Source organism: Heterodontus francisci, chromosome 19, assembly GCF_036365525.1.
Source record: "Heterodontus francisci isolate sHetFra1 chromosome 19, sHetFra1.hap1, whole genome shotgun sequence".
Lineage (NCBI taxonomy): Eukaryota > Metazoa > Chordata > Chondrichthyes > Heterodontiformes > Heterodontidae > Heterodontus > Heterodontus francisci.
Genome location: NC_090389.1, coordinates 6,268,320 through 6,281,331, shown reverse-complemented (window position 1 = coordinate 6,281,331; position 13,012 = coordinate 6,268,320). Strand labels below are relative to the sequence as shown.

The 13,012-nt window shown below is 44.4% G+C and overlaps 1 protein-coding gene across 1 annotated transcript in view; it reads right to left on the bottom strand.

Moving 5' to 3' along the window:
- The window catches only part of plxnd1 (plexin D1), a 329,127-nt gene that overhangs the window by 257,582 nt on the left and 58,533 nt on the right, over positions 1–13,012 (bottom strand). The window contains exon 6 of the mRNA XM_068051338.1: positions 2,429–2,609. Within this exon, the coding sequence (XP_067907439.1) occupies positions 2,429–2,609 (181 nt within the window). The remainder of the gene's footprint in view (positions 1–2,428; positions 2,610–13,012) is intronic.

The window sequence follows — 13,012 nt, the reverse complement described above, 5'->3', positions numbered from 1 at the left end:
AAAATGATTGGTAGAAGGATTAGAAGGGAGATGTGGAAAAATGTTTTCACCCAGAGGGTTGTGGGGGTCTGAAACTCACTGCCTGAAAGGGTGGTAGAGGCAGAAACCCTCAACTCATTTAAAAGGTGCCTGGATGTACACCTGAAGTGCTGTAATCTGCAGGGCTATGGACCTAATGCTGGAAAGTGGGATTAGGCTGGGTGGCTCTTCTTTTTCAGCTGGCGCAGACACGATGGGCCAAGTGGCCTCTTTCTGTGCTGTAAACTTTCTATGATTCTATGAACCATACTCCAGAACTAGCCAGTGTTCATAGAAGGTAACATCTGGTGGAGATGCCAGAGGTCATGCGTAGCCATAGGCGGATGATGGAGGACTCCATTCATCCCATGAGTGCTGCCATGTCTCAGGCGTGTCAGCATGTCTTCCTGGCGACCCTCATAGAGAGCCAAATCCCACAGATGTGTGCAAGGTCGCAGCAAAGATAGTGCTTACGCTGATTATGATTTTCCAAAATTCGCTAGATTCTAGAATGGTCTCCGCAGATTGGAAGTTAGCAAATGTAACACTGCAATTCAAGAAAGGAGGGAGAAAACTGAGAACTACAGAGCAGGTAGCCTGACATCAGTCATCAGGAAAATGCTGGAATCTATTATTAAGGAATTCTTAACAATGCACTTAGAAAAGCATAGTATGATCAGACAAAGTCAACATGGTTTTACGAAAGGGGAATCATATTTCACTAATTTATTAGGGGTTTTTTTGTGGGTGGAGCTAGTAGGATAGATAAAGGAGAACCAGTAGATGTAGTATACTTTGATTTCCAAAAGGCATTCAAAAAGGTGCAACACCAAAGGTTAATATGCAGGCTAAGTGTTCATGGAGCTCAGGGTAGCATGGATTGAGGATTGGTTAACGGACGGGAAGCAAAGAGTAGGGATAAACAGGATGTTTACAAGTTGGCAAGCTGTAACTACAAGGATCAGTGCCGGAGCGTCAACTATTCACAGTCCATATCAATGACTTAGACAAAGAGACTGAGAGTAATATATCCAAGTTTGCTGGTAATACGAAGCTAGGTGGGAATGTCAGCTGTGAGGAGGACATAAAGAGGATGCAAAGAGATATAGACAGGTTAAGTGAGTGAGCAACAAGGTGGCAGATGGAGTATAACGCGGGGAAGTGTGAGGTTATTCACTTTGGTAGTAAGAATAGAAAAGCACAATATTTTTTAAAAGGAATGAAAATTGTAAATGTTGATGTTCAGAGGGACTTTGGTGTGCTTGTACAAAGAATACAGAGAGCTGGGATGCAAGTACAGCAAGCAATTAGGAAGGCAAATGGCATGTTGGCCTTTATTATAAGAGGATTGGAGTACAAGAATAAAGACGTCTTGCAACAATTGTACAGGGCTTTGGTGAGAGCACACCTGGACTACTGTGTGTAGTTTTGGTTTCCATATTGAAGGGAGGATTTACTCGCATTGGAGGCGGTACAGCGAAGGTTCACTAGATTGGTCCCTGGGATGAGGGGGTTGCTCTATGATGAGAGGCTGAGTAGATTGGGTCTATATTCTCTGGAGTTTAGAAGAATAAGAGGTGATCTCATTGAAACATATAAGATTCTAAAAGGGCTGGATTAGTAGACACTGAGAGATTGTTTCCACTGGTCGGGGAATCTAGAACATGGGGGCACAGTCTCAGGATAAGGGGTCAATCATTTAGGACTGAGATGAGAATAAATTACTTCAATCAAAGGGTTGTGAATCTTTGGAATTCTCTACCCCACAGCATTTTGGTCTCTCAGGAAATCGAGGGATATGGGGAGTGGGCGAGAAAGTGGAGTTGAAACCGAAGATCAGCCACGATCATATTGAATGGCGGAGCAGGCTGGACGGCCTGTATGGTTTACTCCTGCTCCTATTTCTTATGTTCTTAACCATACCCTCAGAGTTAGCCAGTGCCCCTGGAATTGTAGCCCCAGGATTAGCCAGTGCCCATAGAACTGTACCCCTGACAATATCAGCTGAGCAGAGTGAAGGGCGGGGATGGGGCAGGAGACACATAATGGGTAAAACTCGATCACTAACCTGGAATGAGACAAAGGGGAACAGAGGAACAGCAATCCCAGGCTGTGCCAACACACCTGCTGACTGAGGTCAGGGAGCTGCTCAGTGAGGCCTAATCACAGGCTGAGGGAACAGAACTTAAAACAGGACATTCAGGTGGGGGCAGTGGGAGGATAGAATTTAAAATTACAATGTATTATTAAATTGGGGGTCTCCTCTCCAACAATATGTTAGGAACAATGTTCACTAAATCTGTATTTCTCTTGTACATTAACTGGCAGAGGTTCTCACCAGTCCTGCATCCTCCATGAAGTAGCACAAATGGGTTAACACTCACACTCCAAGACGGCTGGCTCTCCGTACCTTTATCAAGCAAAAATGTTGAATATTTATCCTTCTGCAGGAAAGGGCAGTGCACCAACTGGGATTGGCTCGATTTATTTTCGTACACAGTGGCTGGGGTCTTCTCCCCATTCCCATAAACACAACAAACTTCTCTCCCAATCAGCTGTGGGATATTCCCGTTGATGGTGATTCCGATGTTCTGTGAGATGAAGAGCACATTCAACAGCAGTGGGATACAACACAACAACAACTTTTATTTATATAGCACCTTTAATATAGTAAAACATCTCAAGGTGCTACACAGGAACATCATCAACCAGTATTTGACACCAAGCCACATAAGGCGATTTTAGGTCAGATGACCAAAAGCTCAGTGAAAGAGGCAGGTTTTAAGGAGTGTCTTAAAGGAGGAAGGAGAGGTAAAGAGGTAGAAGGATTTAGGGAAGGAATTCCGGATCTCAGGGCCCAGGCAATCGAAGGCATGGCCACTAATTGTGGAGCGATTAAAATTGGGGGTGATCAAGAGGCCAGAATTAGAGGAGTGCAGAACCTTGGAGGGTTGTGGGGCTGGAGGGGATTACAGAGATAGGGAGGGGTGAGGCCATGGAGGGATTTAAAAACAACAATGAGAATTTTTAAATCCAAATGGGGCCAGAATAGAAGCCAATGTAGGTCAGCAAGCACGGGGGGTGATGAGTGAATAGGATTTGGTGTGAATTAGGAAATGGGCATCAGAGCAGAGGATATGGGTTTTTAGGGCTGGAGAAGGTTACACAGATAGGGAGGGATGAGATTATGGAGAGATTAGATGAGAAAATTAAATTCCAGGTATTGGTGGACCGGGAGCTAGTGTCGATCTCTGAGCACAGGCGTGATGGGTGAAAGGGACTAGATACAAGTTAGGACAGTACTGTAGCATCATAGTCCGATCAGAGGGCACAGCTTTGAACTGGCACAGGATGATGGACCCAATGCCCCTCAGTGACAGCGCACAGATAAGAATGGCACAGGCCAGGCATCTATAGCAGAACAACACTTGCCTCCATACTTTCTATTACTCCAGAGCATTTGGAAAAATGTGGTAAAAGGTGGAGTGGGGCCGATTAGGGACCAGAAAGTGGATTTACACATGGAGGCAGAGGGCATAGCTGAGGTATTAAATGAATCTGTCTTTACCAAGGAAGATGATGCAACCCAGGCAATAGTGAAAGAGGAGGTAAGTCAGACACAAGAAGGGTTTAAGATTGATAAGGAGGATGTATTAAATAGGCTGTCTGTACTTAAAGTGCATAAAGCACCAGGAGCAGATGAGATGCATCCAAAGATACTGAGGGAAGTGAGGGTAGAAATTGCAGAGGCACTGGTCATAATTTTTCAGTCTTCCTTAGACTTGGGGGTGGTGCCAGAGGACTGGAGAATTGCAAACGTTACACCCTTGTTTAAAAAAAGGGTGTAAAGATAAGCCCAGCAACAACAAGCCAGTCAGTTTACCTTCGGTGGTGAGGAAACTTCTGTAAGTAATAATTCAGGACAAAATTAATAGTCACAAGGACAAATGCAGGTTAATTAAAGAAAGCAAGCATGGCTTTCTTAAGGGAAAATCATTTTTAAGTAACTTACTGGAGTTTTTTGAGATGGTAACAGGGAGGGTTGATGAGGGTAATGCTGTTGATGTGGTGTACATGGACTTTCAAAAGGCATTTGATACAATGCCACACAAAAGACTTGTGAGCAAAGTGTTACAACCAGGTGAGAAAGGTGTCTAGGGGTCTTTTACTTTCTTCACCTGGCCTTATTGTAACAGGGTTTAATTTTAAACACACTGTGTTTTAAGCTCCCCCTTTGATGAATCCTTGTTCACAGCTTTCCAATTATAAGGCAAAGAAATGAGCACAAACAGGCTCTCTTAAGTTTAAAGAAGAAAAGTGAAATTTATTAAAACTTAAACTCGAATACAGTTAATGCCTATGGATATATGACACTGACACTAGCATACGTACGAGATACACACATGCAAATAGAGACAGAAAAGAGACGAAAAATAAAATGAAGAGGTTTGAGACAGTATCAGAAGAGTTTCTTGTTTACTGTGCCTGGAGTTCACTGTAGTCCTTTTGTAAGTAGTCTTGCTTTCGTTGGGGCCCAGTATTCTTCTTAAACCGTGTTCACTGTAGGAGACTTTTCTCTCTTGGGGTTCATGTGTCTTCAATGGTTTCCCAAGCTGGTGAGAGCGAGATGAGAGCAGACAGGAGAGAGGGCGGCACAGTGGCGCAGTGGTTAGCACTGCAGCCTCACAGCTCCAGGGACCCGGGTTCGATTGTGGGTACTGCCTGTGTGGAGTTTGCAAGTTCTCCCTGTGTCTGCGTGGGTTTTCTCCGGGTGCTCCGGTTTCCTCCCACAAGCCAAAAGACTTGCAGGTTGATAGGTAAATTGGCCATTATAAATTGTCACTAGTATAGGTAGGTGGTAGGGAAATATAGGGACAGGTGGCGATGTTTGGTAGGAATATGGGATTAGTGTAGGATCAGTATAAATGGGTGGTTGATGGTCGGCACAGACTCGGTGGGCCGAAGGGCCTGTTTCAGTGCTGTATCTCTAATCTAAAGAGGTTTTCTCAGTCCAGGAGAAAACAGCTTTCTGATTTCAAATTCCTTGTTGAAAGTTCAAAAAACTAACAGCCAGCTAGTCACATGACTAAACTGGTCTGACCACTTTTTTTGTGTATTGGGGAAGCAAGGACTGGGTCCCTTGTTCCAACACTGTCTGTTACTTTGCAAATGTCTTTCCAGTCAGGGGCTTACAATTTTAAGTTTTAATGTTCATGTGGCAAAATAATGTGTGCCTCAGTCTTGGCAGGTGGGGACCTGCATGACAACTCCATACCCAGGGGAATCAAATGTGATTTGGGAAAAAAAGGCGCATTTCATTCCAAGGTTTGAGAGAAATATAAGATACAGAAAGAAAACCCATGCATTTCTCTCATTCATTTCCATTCATTCATCAATCTTAAAGCCTATTAAAATTGTCTCTTCTGGGTGCCAGTTCTGCTTTAATTTCCCCTTTTTAGCATCCCAGTAACCATGTAGATCTTTGAGTTTTGCTTGAGACCCGAGACAAGGCAACTGCAGTAATGTTGCTTTTCCCTACGTAGATGGTACGATTGTAGGAGCAGGCTCCATTGAAACAGCCTGGCATTTTCGGCCTTGAACTTCTCCACAAAAGTCAGGGGTTTATGGTCAGTATAAACCACTGTCTCCCTGTATTCGTTCTGCACACTGATGCTGAAGTGTGGGAGAGCTAACAACATCCCCAGCGTCTCTTTTTCTATGGTGGAGTACCTTTTCTGGTGCCGATTTAGCTTTTTGAAGAAGTACCCTACTGGTCTCTTTTTGTCTCTGCAAGTTCCCGTAAATGCAGTTAGCAACTCTGTTGGGGTGATTCTACAGTCTTCATTTACGTAGGAGGATGTGGGGGTCTATCTTATCACATTTTTCGGGGTTGGTTGACCGGGCGGTAGGGGTTTTCAGCCGGGATTCCTCCCGGACTTCCTTTAACCTGCCCTCTTGGTCACTTTTTCCCCTTCTCTTTCTAAACTTTTGCCAGCCATGTGCCTGCCTGTCCCCTTTTGTTCTTGGCGGAGGTCCCTTACAGTTCACCAGCCCTCTGCTGGAGGGTCCTCCTAACACTGGTACAGGACTTAGGGGTGCAGATTTCACTGAGGGTTGGGGTTTCCCCTCAACCTGGCACATGTGGCAACTCCTGCAGTACTCCACCACATCTTTGTGGAGTTTTGGCCAGTCAAACTGCTGTCTTATGCGAGCTTTGGTCTTTCATATAACGGCATGTACAGCTACCGTAGTCCCGTGGGCCCTTCTTAATATTTCTCTCCGGTACCTCTGTGGCACCACTAACTGGTGAACTACTGTCCACTCCTTGTTCTCAGGAGAACTCCATTCCCTCATCTGTATCTCATTCTTTAAGGAGTAGCAATCAGGGACTCCCTCTGCTTCACTTTCAGATTGGGCAGCCTGTGCTAACTCTTGCAATACTGGGTCAGCTCGCTAAGCCTTAGCTAGGGAAAATCCATTTAATTCATTCCCTAGGTTTCCTAACTCTCCGAAGAAAGTCTCGGACAGGCAGACCTCATGGTCATCTGCCTGCAGTGCCAATGCAGTGTCCTCTGGGGGAGCTGGTTTGATCATGGCCTGATCCACTACACATTCAGGGACTCTGCAGGGATCCGTCTCCTGGCACTGCCCTGTCTCTCTGACCTCCTGCGGTCTTTCTTTCACCACTGGGGGTGGGGGGGGGTGGTGTCCTACCACCTTCACCCCTGCCAGATCATTACCTAGGAGCATGTCAACCCCGTCCACAGGCAAACTAGGGACAATCCCTACAGTCACCAGTCCTGAAACTAGGTCACACTCCAGGTGCACCCGGTGTACAGGTACAGGCATACACTGCTCTCCAATACCATTCACCACCATTCTGGTGTTCACTGCACTTTCTGGGGGAAAGGTCAGGCCTTTTCCCAGTAAAAGGGATCTGTGGATCCTGTGTCCCTGAGAATTACGATGGGCTTGCTTGCCCTACTCGAGGGATATGGGGTTACTTTCCCTTCAAATACAAAACCCTGATAACCTTCAGGAATCCGATTAGCTTTTCCTGCACTGGCCTTAGTAAGCTTCCTGGGGTGCACTCTTACTGCAGTTAAAGCCACAGCCTGTTCTGTGTTTTCCATCAGGGTCCCATCTTCACTGAGTGGGTGTGCCCTGATTAACCCTACAGGTTTTCCCTTTGGTTTCCAGCAGTCAGCTTTTAAATGCCCTGCCTTATTACAATGGAAGCATACAGGTCTCCGGGTCTCACTCTTGCTCACAGCCCCCTGTGTCTCCTGCTTTCCTTTCTCTTCCAGGACTGCCTGGGCAGAGATCACCTTCCCACCCTTTGTCCTTTTTGGATGTGTGGGGGTGATTAGGAAAGGTTCTCCCCTGGGAAAGCAACTTATAAAATTAAAGCAAACTCATCGGCCAGGACAGCCACTTGCTGGGCTCTCCGGACCTGCTGCTCCTCTACATGGGTCTTTATTGAGAATGTGAGAGAGTTTTTAAATTCCTCTAACAGAATTACTTCTCTGTGAGTCTCATAGCTGAGCTGTACCTTAAGAGCACTTAGCAACTGGTCAAAAGCCAGCTGCTCACTTTTTTCAAACTCCAGATAAGTTTGATTGGCTTGTTTTTTTGAGGGTTCTAAACTTTTGGAGATGGGCTTTGCGTACTAATTCATATGCCCCAAGGATAGCATTTTTGATCAGTTCATAATGTGATGAATTCTCATCTGGCAACAAGGAATAAACCTCATGGGCTTTTCCAGTGAGTTTGCTTTGCAATAAGAGAGACCAGGTCTCAGCTGGCCATTTTAGCTGCCTTGCCAGTTTCTCCTTGGAATTAATTGAGTGGGTTTTAGCAATCTTGCACTCAGCCCTGAATTGTGCTCCTCCATATTGGCCATGCTTTCACTGGGGTTACTCTATCGCCCCCTAGTTCACTAGCTTCAGCTCTGTCTCTTCAGATTCTTTCTGGAATATTCTTTCTCTCTCTCTCTCTCTCTCTCTCGCCACTGTCTTTCCTTCTCCTGTCTTTCTGTTTCTTCACGTTCCTTTTGGAAGTCTCCCTCTTACTCCATCTCCTGTCTCTCTCTCTCTTTTTCTTCTAATTCAAGTTTCCTCTGTTCCAATTGTAAATTTGCCTGCAATACCCTCCCTGGGTCTGCTTCTAACACTGCTTCTGCAGAATCAAGGGAAAAATGGTTGGCCACTAGTCTTAGGAGTTCAGACTTCCTAGACTTGCCATGTACAGTGATCCCACACTGCTTAGCCATTTTCCCCAACTCCTCCATAGACAGTGCTTTTAACTTACCCGAAGTTACTTCACCCTGGCTTGGAGAACTACGAGCTTCAGTTGCAGATATATTAGTATTCAATCACACACAACCACAAGAAAACCTGTATTAATCTTACGCTTTTGATTGGGAACAATTTGGCTTCCCACTTCCAATTTCTCTCATTTGTCTATGGGTAAAATTTCAGAAGCTAGCACCCAAATTTCTGTTACGACCAGGTGAGAAAGGTGTCTAGGGGTCTTTTACTGTCTTCGCCTGGTCTTATTATAACAGGGTTTAATATTAAACACACTATGTTTTGAGCTAGGACTGATGTCCTAGGGGGAGTATTTGCCAGAGTGGTTGGGGAGGGTTTGAACTAAAATGGCAGGGGGATGGGAACCTTTGCAAGGAGTCAGAGGAGGGGGGGATCAAAGACAAGAACAAAAGACAGTAAGGGGAATAAGAAAAATGATAGACAAAGAAATCAAGGGCCAGAATCAAACAGGGCCACATTGAAAAATAGTGGGAAGGGGACAAGTAATGTTAAAAAGACAAGACTTAAGGCTTTGTGCCTTAATGTGCGGAGCATTCGCAATAAAGTGGATGAATTAATCGCACAAATAGACGTAAATGGGTATGATATAGTCGGGATTACGGAGACATGGCTGCAAGGTGACCAGGGATGGGAAATGAATATCCAGGGATATTCAGTATTTAGGAAGGACAGACAAAAAGCAAAAGGCGGTGGAGCTGCATTGCTGGTTAAAGAGGAAATTAACGCAGTAGTGAGGAAAGATATTAGCTTTGACGATGTGGAATTTGTATGGGTAGAGCTGAAAAACACTAAAGGGCAAAAAACATTTAGTGGGGGTTGCATATAGACCCCCAAACTGTAATGGTGATGTCGGGAATGGCATTAAACAGGAAATTAGAGATGCATGCGATAAAGGAACATCTGTAATTATGGGTGACTTTCATCTGCATATAGATTGGGCAAATCAAATAAGTCACAATACCATAGAGGAGGAATTCTTTGAGTGTATACAGGATGGTTTTCTGGATCAATACGTTGAGGAACCAACTAGAGAACAGGCCATCCTAGACTGGGTATTGTGTAATGAGAAAGGAATAATTGACAATTTAGTGGTGCGAGACCCCTTAGGGATGAGCGACCATAATATGATAGAATTCTTCATCAAGATGGAGAGTGATGTAGTTGATTCTGAGACTAGGGTCCTGAATCTTAGTAAAGGAAACTACAAAGGTATGAGGCACGAGTTGGCCATGATGGATTGGGAAATGTTACTTAAAGGGATGACGGTGGAAAGGCAATGGCAAACATTTAAAGAGCGCATGGATGAACTGCAACAATTGTTTATCCTGTCTGGCGCAAAAGTAAAATGGGAAAGGTACCCAAACCACGGCTTATGAGGGAAATTAGAGATAGCATTAGATCCAAGGAAGAGGCATATAAATTTGCCAGGAAAAACAACAGACCTGAGGATTGGGAGCAGTTTAGAATTCAGCAAAGGAGGACCAAGGGATTGATTAAGAAGGGGAAAATAGAGTATGAGAGCAGGCTTGCAGGGAACATAAAAACTGACTGTAAAAGTTTCTATAGGTATGTGAAGAGAAAAAGATTGGTGAAGTTAAGTGTAGGTCCCTGACAGTCAGAAACAGGGGAATTTATTATGGGGAACAAAGAAATGGCTGACCAACTAAATGCATACTTTGGTTCTGTCTTCATAAAGGAGGACACAAATATCATACCAGAAATGTTGGGGAACACAGGGTTTAGTGAGAGAGAGGAACTGAAAGAAATCAGTATTAGTAGAGAAATGGTGTTGGGGAAATTGATGGGATTGAAGGCCGATAAATCCCCAGGGCCTGATGGTATGCATCGCAGAGTACTTAAGGAAGTGGCCCTAAAAATAGTAGATGCATTGGTGGTCATCTTCCAAAATTCTATAGACTCTGGAACAGTTCCTACAGATTGGGGGGTAGCTAATGTAACCCCACTATTTAAAAAGGGAGGTAGAGAGAAAGCGGGGAATTATAGACCAGTCAGACTGACGTCGGTAGTGGGGAAAATTCGAGAGTCCATTGTCAAAGATTTTATAGCAGAGCACTTAGAGAACAGTGGTAGAATCGGGCAGTCAGCATGGATTTACGAAAGGGAAATCATGCTTGACAAATCTACTAGAATTCTTCGAGGATGTAACTAGTAGAGTTGATGAGGGGGAGCCAGTGGATGTGGTTTACTTGGTCTTTCAGAAGGCATTCGACAAAGTCCTACATAAGAGGTAAACGTAAAATTAAAACGCATGGGATTGGGGGTAGTGTATTGTGATGGATAGAAAATTGGCTGGCAGACAGGAAACAAAGAGTAGGGAAAAATGGGTCTTTTTCTGAATGGCAGGCAGTGACCCGTGGGGTACCGCTGGGATTGGTGCTAGGACCCCAGTTAATCACAATATACATTCATGATTTAGATGAGGGAACTAAATGTAATATCTCCAAATTTGCAGATGACACAAAACTAGGTGGGAGGGTGAGTTGTGAGGAGGATGCAGAGAGGCTTCAGGGTGATTTGGACAAGTTGAGTGAGTGGGCTAATGCATGGCAGATGAGGTTATCCACTTTGGTAGCAAAAACAGGAAGGCAGATTATTATCTGAACGGCTATAAACTAAGAGAGGGGAATATGCAGCCAGACCTGGGTGTTCTCATACACCAGTCGCTGAAGATAAGCATGCAGGTGCAACAGGTGGTAAAAAAGGCAATAATACAGAGGATTCGAGTACAGGAGCAGGGATGTCTTGCTGCAGTTATACAGGGCCTTGGTGAGGCCACACTTGGAATATTGTGTGCAGTTTTGGTCTCCTTATCTGAGAAAGGATGTTCTTGCTATAGAGGGAGAGTAGTGAAGGTTTACCAGACTGATTCCTGGGATGGCGGGACTGACATATGGGGAGAGATTGAGTCGGTTAGGATTATAGTCGTTGGAGTTCAGAAGAGTGAGGGGGGATCTCATAGAAACCTATAAAATTCTAACAGGACTTGATAGGGTAGATGCAGGAAGGATGTTATCGATGGTGGGAGAATCCAGAACCAAGGGTCATAGTCTAAAGATACAGGGTAAACCTTTCAGGACTGAGATGAGGAGAAATTTCTTCACCGAGAGAGTGGAATTTGCTACCACAGAAAGCAGTTGAGGTCAAAACATTGTATGTTTTCAAGAAGGAGTTGGATATAGCTCTTGGGTCTAAAGGGATCAAAGGGTATGGGGCAAAAGCAGGAACAAGCAACTGAGTTGGATGACCAGCCATAATCATAATGAATGGCGCAGCAAGCTCGAAGGGCCAAATGGCCTACTCCTGCTCCTATTTTCTGTTTCTATGCTCCCCCTTTGGTGAATCCTTGTTCACAGCTTTCCAATTATAAGGCAAAGAAATGAGCATCAACAAGCTTTCTTAAGTTTAAAGAAGAAAAGTGAAATTTATTAAAACTTAAACTTAAACTCAAATACAGTTAACGCCTACGGATATACGACGCGCCCACGCTAGCATGAATATGTGATACGCGTGTGCAAATAGAGACAGAAAAGAGAAGAAAAATAAAATGGAGAGGTTTGAGGCAACATCAGAAGAGTTTCTTGTTTACTGTGCTTTGAGCTCACTGTAGTCCTTTTGTAAGTAGTCTTGCTTTCGTTGGGGCCCAGTATTCTTCTTAAACCGTGTTAACTGTAGGAGACTTTTCTCTCTTGGGGTCCATGTGTCTTCAGTGGTTTCCAAAGCTGGTCAAAGTGAGATGAGAGCAGACAGCAGAGAGGATTTCTCAGTCCAGGAGAAAACAGCTTTCTGATTTCAAATTCCTTGTTGGAAGTTCAAAAAACCAACAGCCAGCTAGTCACATGACTAAACTGATCAGACCACTTCTGTGTATTGGGGAAGCAAGTGTTTTTCAGGGTGGAGAAAGATTTGTAGTGGAGTGCCCCCAGGTTTAGCGTTGGGACGCTTGCTTTTCCTGATATATATTGATGACCTGGACCTTGGTATACGGGGCACAATTTCTAAGTTTCTGGATGATATGAAACTTGGAAGCATTGTGAAATGTGAGGAGGATAATGTAGAACTCCAAAAGGACAGACAAGTTGGTGGAACGGGCAGACAGGGGCAGATGAAGTTCAATGCAGAGAAATGTGAAGTAGGGAGGACATGGAGAGACAATATATAGTCATAGAGTTATACAGCATAGAAACAAGCCCTTTGGCCCATCGTGTATGTGCCATAGCTGAAATGCTCCAGCCCAGGCAATATCCTGGTGAATCTGCTCTGCACCCTCTCCAGTGCAATCACATCCTTCCTATAGTATGATGCCCAGAACTGTACACAGTACTCCAGTTGTGGCCTAACTAGCATTTTATACAGCTCCATCATAACCTCCCTGCCCTTACATTTTATGCCTCAGCTAATAAAGGCAAGTATCCCATATGCCTTCCTAGCCACCTTATCTACCTATGCTGCTGCCTTCAGTGATCTATGTACTTCCTAGGGTCCTACCATCCATTTTATATTCCCTTGCCTTATTAGTCCTCCCAAAATACAACACCTCACGCTTCTCAGGATTAAATTCCATTTGCCACTGCTCTGCCCGTCTTACAAGTCTATCTATATCGTCCTGTATTCCAAGGCTTTCCTCCTCACTATTTATGACACCA